This window comes from Ammodytes marinus, assembly GCF_949987685.1.
Source record: "Ammodytes marinus genome assembly, contig: scaffold_35, whole genome shotgun sequence".
Taxonomy (NCBI): Eukaryota; Metazoa; Chordata; class Actinopteri; order Uranoscopiformes; family Ammodytidae; genus Ammodytes; species Ammodytes marinus.
Window position 1 is genome coordinate 258,943 of NW_027648595.1, and position 9,495 is coordinate 268,437.

At 46.5% G+C, this 9,495-nt stretch overlaps 1 protein-coding gene across 2 annotated transcripts in view; it reads right to left on the minus strand.

The window, feature by feature from the left end:
- The window catches only part of aars2 (alanyl-tRNA synthetase 2, mitochondrial (putative)), a 23,602-nt gene extending 14,708 nt beyond the window's left edge, over positions 1–8,894 (minus strand). Inside the window, exons 1-11 of one of the 2 annotated variants that reach the window (XM_080054174.1) lie at positions 8,603–8,894; positions 7,909–8,097; positions 6,940–7,085; positions 5,555–5,794; positions 5,207–5,351; positions 3,668–3,813; positions 2,790–2,898; positions 1,858–1,896; positions 1,084–1,198; positions 596–723; positions 81–213 (exon numbers count right to left, since the gene is read on the minus strand). In XM_080054174.1, coding sequence (XP_079910300.1) covers positions 81–213; positions 596–723; positions 1,084–1,198; positions 1,858–1,896; positions 2,790–2,898; positions 3,668–3,813; positions 5,207–5,351; positions 5,555–5,794; positions 6,940–7,085; positions 7,909–8,097; positions 8,603–8,845 — 1,633 coding nt within the window. In that variant the 5' untranslated portion in view covers positions 8,846–8,894. Of the gene's footprint in view, positions 1–80; positions 214–595; positions 724–1,083; positions 1,199–1,857; positions 1,897–2,789; positions 2,899–3,667; positions 3,814–5,206; positions 5,352–5,554; positions 5,795–6,939; positions 7,086–7,485; positions 7,491–7,908; positions 8,098–8,602 lie in introns of those variants that run through there. The other variant, XM_080054175.1, reaches the window with a different exon arrangement.
- Between the last annotated feature and the right edge of the window lie 601 nt (positions 8,895–9,495).

Below are 9,495 nucleotides of genomic sequence, written 5' to 3' on the forward strand. Positions count from 1 at the left end.
GTGTGTGTGTGTGTGTGTGTGTGTGTGTGTGTGTGTGTGTGTGTTACCGTATGTGTCCCCCTCCAGTGTGTGTGTGTTACCGTATGCGTCCCCCTCCAGAGTGTACTGGTACTTCAGTCTGTCTGCAGTGTGAGGGACAGACAGGCGCTGCAGCTCTGACAGACTGTGGACGTCTAGAGTCATCTGAGAGTCAACAGCTGGAGAGGACGCCACCTGGAGGGAGAGAGGGAGGGAGAGAGAGAGATATATATGTCTGTCTGTGTGTGTGTGTGTGTGTCTGTCTGTCTGCCTGTCTTGTCTTGTCATCCATCCATCCATCCATCCATCCATCCATCCATCTATCCATCCATCCATCCATCTAGAGAAAGAGAGATATGTCTGTCTGTCCATCCATCACCGAATCTATGTACGTATGTATGTATGTATGCATGTATGTATGTATCCATCCAACTATCCATCCATTTATCCATCATTTAACTAAACAGGTGCATCATCCCTCCCTCCCACCATCCATCCCTCAGTAAACAGGTGCATCCGTCCGTCCATTCCTCCATCCATCAGTAAACCAGGTGCATGATGGGAGTTGCAGTCTGACCTTGTAGTTCTCTGCCATCAGTCGCTGTAGTTCTTCCTGGTCGACAGTGACGCCTCTCTCCTCCAGCATCAGACCCACCAAGTCCAGAGGGAAACCCAGGTTCCTGTGGAGAGACCAGGCTACTGACGCTACAGACACACAGACAGACAGGCAGGCAGGCAGACAGAGAGACAGGATGAAACAATGCACCTGATGACATTCCAACTATGACACTTTCAAGATGGCAGCACTAGGCCTTGGTCCAAAATATGCAGAAATATGGACATATATGAGACCCTTGAGGGAAAAAATAATAATTATTTAAAAAAAAAATCCAGCTATTATGCACTAAATTAAACGTACTTATGGATATTATAATTATTTTCTACAAAATCTGCTAGGAAATAAAACCCAAAATTCTACACACTGCAGGTTTAATCTTTATACTGTATATGGAGTTGGACATAAGGTAAATTTAATCTGCAGTGATGGAGTTGTAGTCCATTTACCGGGGAAGCCTCCATCTTTGTAGTCCTTCTTGCTGAGCGTGCGCTGGATGATCCTGCTGCCCTGCTGCAGCGACGACAGGAACTGAGCCTCATTCTCATTGATCACATCCATGATCTGAAAGAGACAGACAGGTAGAGAGAGAGAGACAGGCAGGGGGATAGACAGACAGGCAGGCAGGGGGACAGACAGGCAGGCAGGCAGAGAGACAGGGGGACAGAGAGACAGACGGACAGGGGGACAGACAGACAGGCAGGGGGACAGACAGGCAGAGAGAGAGACAGGCAGGCAGAGAGAGAGACAGGCAGAGAGACAGGCAGGCAGGGAGGGGGAGAGACAGACAGAGAGAGAGACAGGCAGAGAGACAGACAGGTAGAGAGACAGACAGGCAGGCAGGGGGGCAGGCAGGTAGAGAGACAGACAGACAGGTAGAGAGAGAGACAGACAGACAGGCAGAGAGACAGGCAGGCAGGGGGACAGACAGGGCGACAGGCAGACAGGCAGGGGGACAGACAGACAGAAGGACAGACATATATATCAGGTAAGCCAGACAAGTTCAAAGTAGGATTTCAGGATCTCCACTGCTAAGAGGTGCTGTGGTGAAGGATGTCATGAAAACAGTTTGGGCTGTTAACCCTAACCCTAACCTCTTTTCTCAAACTTGCCACTTTCAAAAAATTTAATTGTTGTTACTAGTCCATCGGTTGAAGAGATTATTTAAAATAAAATAAATAAATCGGTTTAAATTCTTATTAGATAGGAATCAGGAAACTCACCCGGTCTGCCTCTCTGTAGAGCTCAGGATACACACCACCCTGAAACACAGTACATCAATTAATACACTAAATACATGAGTGTGTGTGTGTGTGTGTTTTACCAGTGAGTGTGTGTGTGTGTGTGTGTGTGTGTGTGTCTCCGTGTGTGTGTGTGGTTTACCAGTGAGTGTGTGTGTGTGTGTGTGTGTGTGTGTGTGTGTCTCCGTGTGTGTGTGTGTGTGTGTGTTTGTATGTGTGGTTTACCAGTGTGTGTGTGTGTGTATGTGTGGTTTACCAGTGTGTGTGTGTGTGTGTGTGTGTGTGTGTGTGTGTGTGTGTGTGTGTGTGTGTGTGTGTGGTTTACCAGTGAGTGTGTGTGTGTGTGTGTGTGTGTGTGTGTGTGTGTGTGTGTGTGTGTGTGTGGTTTACTGTGTGTGTGTGTGTGTGTGTGTGGTTTACCAGTGAGTGTGTGTGTGTGTGTGTGTGTATGTTACTGTGTGTGTGTGTGTGTGTGTGTGTGTGTGTGTGTGTGTGTGTGTGTGTGTGTGTGTGTGGTTTACCAGAGAGTGTGTGTGTGTGTGGTTTACCAGTGAGTGTGTGTGTGTGTGTGTGTGTGTGTGTGGTTTACCAGAGAGTGTGTGTGTGTGTGGTTTACCAGTGAGTGTGTGTGTGTGTGTGTGTGTGTGTGTGGTTTACCAGAGAGTGTGTGTGTGTGTGGTTTACCAGTGAGTGTGTGTGTGTGTGTGTGTGTGTGTGTGGTTTACCAGAGAGTGTGTGTGTGTGTGGTTTACCAGAGAGTGTGTGTGTGTGTGGTTTACCAGAGAGTGTGTGTGTGTGTGGTTTACCAGAGAGTGTGTGTGTGTGTGTGTTTTACCAGAGAGTGTGTGTGTGTGTGGTTTACCAGAGAGTGTGTGTGTGTGTGGTTTACCAGTGTGTGTGTGTGTGTGTTTTACCAGAGAGTGTGTCACTGTGGGCACCAGGCTGGCCAGCGTTCCCTGAGGAGCCTTTAGAACCTCGACACAGAACCGGACCGCTCTGCGAAGAATCCTCCTGAGAACCAACCTGCAGACAGACAGGGAGGGAGACAGACAGGTTAGAGAGAGAGACAGGGGGAGAGACAGACAGGTTAGAGAGACAGACAGGGGGAGAGACAGACAGGTTAGAGAGACAGACAGGTTAGAGAGACAGACAGGTTAGAGAGAGACAGAGAGAGAGAGAGACAGACAGACAGACAGGTTAGAGAGACAGACAGGGGGAGAGACAGACAGACAGACAGACAGGTTAGAGAGACAGACACACACACACACACACACACACACACACACACACACACACACACACACCAGATTGTTTATTGTCATATGCACGACAATTACAGAGCAGTCGCTGGCAATGACATTCTTAAGTCTTAAGGCTCATTTATGCTCTACGTTAGATACGGATATGGACGGAGCCTTCTGTCCGTACTCTGCAAACATTACGTCCGTATTTCTGCACGTATCCTGCTAGCTTGCGGATGCGTACCAAACGGACAGGATGGAGCATTACTACCGGAGATCACGGGGGGCGCATAGCCAACAGTTCACTTTCACTTACTGTACATTTGTTTACAAACACAAACGAAAGACATAATACTTTAGAAAAGGTCTTAACTTTTGAGGAGAGGTTTTTGTGAGTTAGTGTGCGTTATTGACCAAAACGTGAGTTTGTCCATTGTGAACGGCACATAACATGTTTTAGGTTAAGCCTACTGTGACTTATATATTTCTTGAGAGACAGACTCTATCTCACACACACACACACACACACACACGCAGACGATATAACTCACTCTGCTCCAGTCATGCCTGGGTGAACCCCGTCGGCGATGCAGACAGACAGAGTTCTGATGTGATCTGCGACCACGCGATACGCCATGTCCACATTCCCCTGGTCAGCTGGGCCCAGCAGGCCACCGTACCCGCACACCCCAGACCTCTGAGGGGACACAGGGGAGAGAGGGATTAAAGTGTTGTGTTTCCTTATAACTTTGTGAAATTTTAACATTGTTTAGGTGGAGGCTTCAAATAAGCCCATCGGGTTTTCTGCCTCTCCCTGCACTGTATGTTATTTGTATTCTTTGCCATTCTTTGTGTATGTTTCTTTTTTTAATTGTGCAAAATAAATAAAACTAAACTAAAACTAAAGGGGGAATGCTTTATTTTTTTCTATTCTACATACTACATCTGATCATAAAAAGAATCTAGTTAGGACACAGTAGGCATATGGATTAAAAGGTGGAATACTTTCTTTTTTTCATTCCCTGCGTTCCAAATCTCCTCCTCTTTCTTTTTTCTATTCTACATACTACAGCTTGTCATAAACAGTATGTAGTTAGCATGCAGTATGCTACAACTGGGACATACTTAAACTTATTTATTTCATCCCAACATGGCTCCTTGATCTTGCCTCTTGCTTTTATATCCGTCTCATCCCCGTTTGTTTTCATACAGAGGCTCCGTCAATGTGATGTCACTGGATTGTGGGTCAGAATCGACCAAATAGCACGTTGTTTTCAACACTAAAAATCTGGCCTGGATGTAGTAGGACATCCGGGTATTTCTAATCATACTAAATCCTCTTGCTTTTATATCACCGAAGCCCAGACACACACACACACACACACACACACACACACACTACTAGGGCTGTGTCAAAATATCGAAATGTCGATATATCGCGATACTTAGTTTCGTGATATCAGTATCGATTTTTATATCAAAAAAATCGTTTTTTTTTAAATTAATTTTTTTATGATTTTTTATTTATTATTTTTTTCAGGGCTTTATTGACAGAGCAGATAGACATATATGAAATGGGGCAGAGAGGGAATGAAATGCAGAGAACAATCACGGGTCAGATTCAAACCCATGTCTGCTGTCAGGCCTGAGCCTATAGGATACTGACTATTGAAGTTAGATCAATTTTGTTTATAAGAACACTTAAGATTCACTGTGTCACAAAAGCACACTGATGTGTTTTCATTTTCATTGTGTCCTGTACAGTTAGTACAAGAGTGAATTGGATTTGTTATTTTGATGTTAAGCAGCTGCAGCAGTGTTTGATCATTTGCCAAAACCAAAAAAAAGGAAGAAAATAGTAAAGGAAGTCATGAATGAAATAGTTTAGACTTCATTTGTCTGTGCAATTATCACTATAGTGTGCTGTTATGTTTGACAAGGCAACTTGTTTATGGAATATCGCAATATATCGTGATATATCAAGATACGCAATATATCGTGATATATCGTGATACATCGTATCGTGACCAGTGTATCGTGATACGTATCGTATCGCGAAGTCCTTGACGATACCCAGCCCTACACAGTACCTTGTGTATCTCCTCCAGCAGTGGGGTGAAGAGCTCCGTGTCGTAGTTGGATTTCTTTCCTTGTAACAAACTGACGAGTCGCTCCAGACCCAGACCTGTGTCCACGCACTGGAGAGGGAGGGGCTGTAAGGAGCTGTCTGCCTCTCTGGGGGAGAGACAGGCAGTGAGAGAGAGACAGGCAGTGAGAGAGAGACAGGCAGTCAGACAGGCAGGGAGAGAGAGAGAGGCAGAGAGAGAGAGAGACAGAGACAGGCAGAGAGAGAGAGAGAGAGAGAGACAGGCAGAGAGAGAGAGAGAGAGAGAGAGACAGGCGTGCGTGCGTGTGTGTTTGTCTGCCTGAGTACCAACCTGTTGTACTGCATAAAGACCAGGTTCCATATCTCCACCACCTCAGTGCTGTCTGTGTTGACCAGGCCTGACACGTCTCTGCCCCCCCGCCTGTCTGTCTGCCTGTCTGTCTGCCCGTCTGTCTGCCTGTCTGTCTGTCTGTCGTAGTGGATCTCAGTACACGGACCACAGGGGCCGGTCTGCCCCATCTCCCAGAAGTTCTCCTTCATCCCGAACGGAAGGACTCGAGAGGGGGGGACACTGTGGGAGGGAGAGAGGAGGAGGGAGGGAGAGAGGGGGAGGGAGAGAGAGGGGGAGAAAGGGGTTAGTGGTTTGACTGTGAATGAACTGTGAGCAAAATGCAGTGTTATCTGGCCCTAAACAGACAGTACACTGTGGCCCCCTACCTGACCACAGTGACTGATATTAGACACAGAGTGATGTTGACAAAGTACCGACTGAGCGCTCACAGCCTGGCCATCGAGACAGGCAGGTATAAGAAAACATGGCTGCCCAAAGAGCAGCGGCTGTGCCAGCAGTGTGGAGAAGCTGCTGTAGAGACAGAGCAGCACTTCCTCCTGCACTGCCCCAAATTTAAAAATGTCCGCAAAATTTTTTTTAACAGATTCGGCCAAAAACATCCAAATTTTATGAACTCCCCTGAAGAGCAATTTAGAATAATAATGGGAGAGCGTAAAGAGAGCTCCGTCCTCGCAGGACAGTTTATTTCGGCTTGCCACAACATTAGGACATAATACACCAGGTCTCACTGTTTCATTTTGTTTTATTCATGATAATCAATAACATCTAATGTGTAAATAAGAGAGAGAGAGGGAGGGATAGAGAGAGAAAGAGAGGGAGAGAGGGAGAGACATTAACAGAGAGAGAGGGAGAGAGGGAGAGAGAGAGAGAGAGAGAAAGAGGGAGCGAGAGAGAGAGGGAGAGAGAGACACACACACAGACACACACTGTTAGAAAAAAAGCACACATCATTTTTAAATATGTGTTTCGTGAGGGGGGGACTCTGAGGAGCAATACACACACATGCCTTACACATTATATATATACACAGAGAGATAGATTCCACGCACGCACACTGTGGTGAGGTGTGTAGGACAGTCGACCCTCAACCCAAGGGTCGGTTGTTCAATCCCCCGTCTCCCCATAGAGAGGGAGAGAGAACCACTCACACCATTTTTAAATATGTGTTTCTTCACAACAAAAAACATGTGTGTGTGTGTGTGTTTGTGTCTATGTCTGTGTCAGTGTGTGTGTGTGTGTGTGTGTGTGTGTGTGTGTGTGTGTGTGTGTGTGTGTGTGTGTGTGTGTGTGTGTGTGTGTGTGTGTGTGTGTGTGTGTGTCTATGTGTGTGTATCGCTGTGTGTGTGTGTGTGTGTGTGTGTTACCCCAGGTCCAGCCAGATCTGTTTGGTCTCGTCGTCGGGCGGTAACCGTGACGCTGCGTCTCCGGCGAAGTATGACACGTACAGTCTGTCAGCTGGGATACCATAGCAACCGGTCAGGAGAGACCACGCCATGTGACACGCCTCCTCCTGTCAGACAGACAGACAGACAGACGGACGGACGGATAGATAGATAGATAGACAGATAGACAGATAGACAGATAGACAGATAGATAGATAGATAGATAGATAGATAGATAGATAGATAGATAGATAGATAGATAGATAGATAGATAGATAGATAGATAGATAGACAGACAGACAGACAGGGAGAGAGACAGACAGACAGACAGACAGACAGACAGACAGGGAGAGAGACAGGGAGAGAGACAGACAGACAGACAGACAGAAAGACAGACAGACAGACACATTACATTTTATTTAGCTGCCGCGTTTATCCAAAGGAACTTCCATTAAGTGCATTCAACCATGACACACACACACACACAAACCTCCCCCCCCACACACACACACACCCCCCCCCCCCCACCTTGAAGTAGTCTCCGAAGGACCAGGTACCCATCATCTCAAAGACCATGACCCACACACACACACACACACCCCTCACACAACCTCCTCCCCACACACACACACACACAAGATTCAAGATTCAAGATTTTTGTTTAGTGTCCCAAAAGGGCAAATTTGTTCACAGCAGAAGAGGCGAAACACAAAACAGTACAAACAGTGACGAATACAAACATCACAACCTATGCTTAGGCCTGGGCACGAAACCTTGAAGCACACACCTTGAAGTAGTCCCCAAAGGACCAGGTTCCCATCATCTCAAAGAAGGTACACACACAGACAGACAGACAGACAGACAGACAGACAGACAGACAGACAGACAGACAGACAGACAGACAGACAGACAGACAGACAGACAGACAGACAGACAGACAGACAGACAGACCTTGAAGTAGTCTCCAAAGGACCAGGTTCCCATCATCTCAAAGAAGGTGTGGTGTGTGAGGTCTCTGCCCACGTCCTCCAGGTCGTTGTGCTTGCCCCCCGCCCGCACACACTTCTGACTGTTCACCACGCGCCTGTACCCCGCCATCTCACTACGGGGGTCTGCTGTGCCCAGGAACAGGGGCTTGAACTGGGGAGAAGAGAGTGAGTGAGTGAGTGAGTGAGTGAGTGAGTGAGTGAGTGAGTGAGTGAGTGACTGAACCGTGACATGTCACTACTGGGGTCTGCTGTGCCCAGGAACACTGTGTGTGTGTTTATCTCCTCATTAACCACTACAAATGTTTGAATAGATAATACACATTTGTCAATATCTCACTTATTATGTGTCTCTTTAAAAAACACAAATATTGGATAAAGCCTTGAAGAGTTCAAATCTATATTTCATTTTTACAACATAATTACTGTCCAAAGTTTTTTTGCAAACGGATCTGGACAAAGTCTTTATTCATTTTATAAATCAATAAATACTATGTTCAGGTGTTCATGATGCTAAACATATGACACTATTCCCCACCAGCTCTGACAGGACGCGCTCTTATTTTGAAATCCATCCTGACAGCTCGCTATAAGTCGCTGTTGGAGCCATTACCTCCAAACCAAACCTGTTTTAACCGCAGCCTGTGACCCCCACTCACCTGGTTCATGCCCGCGTTAACGAACAGCAGACTGGGGTCTCCTCTGGGCCGCACCGGGGAAGACGGGACCAGCCGGTGCGAGTGTTTGTCCCTGAAGAAATCTATGAATGTCTGTCGGACCGAGGCGGCGGTGTATTCTGGAGGAGTGTGGCCGGTGAAGGAGCGCCATGAGCCGGCAGAGAGGAGGCAGGACGCCCCGCCGACCGCCCGGAGCCTCCAGGGGAACGACACACGCAACATCATAATAATAACACACAACCGGGCCGGACCAGAACCAGCATGACCCTCACTCACTCACTCACTGCTGGGGACTACAGGCTGCGATCTACGCATGCGCAGTAGGATCAAGTTCTTCTTTTAATGTGGTGGGAGTAAAACAAGAGATAGGCTACGTCATCGCCCTCTGCTGTTTACAACGAACAGTCCTCCAAATAGTAATTCATGCCCTGCTTTCCAAATCTCATACTCGTTCTTTTTACTTCACTACACACTAAAGTACAGAAGAAAAAAAATCAGATAAGGAAGAATAAAGACGAATACTCCAAAATGCTATTGGAGTTAGTGGGGCATTTATGTATTTCCAGCATACTACAATTGACCTGCATGTATTGGGACATCCCAAATCTTTTACTGGTGTACTAAATAGTATGGGGATTGAAACGCAGGGATGATAAATATTACTATAACTGCTCCCGAAGGTATTCTGACAGATGAACTGATGTTAGTTGACGGTTTTATTCTTATTAATTGGTTCCAGCAACAAAACTTAATAATTACACAAACAGAAATACAGTCTAAACATATTAACTGACGCGCTCTCTCTCTCTCTCATTTTTTGAAGCCCTTTCCTGTCTAACCATAGATAGTAGGCCTGTATAAAAACATAACATGTG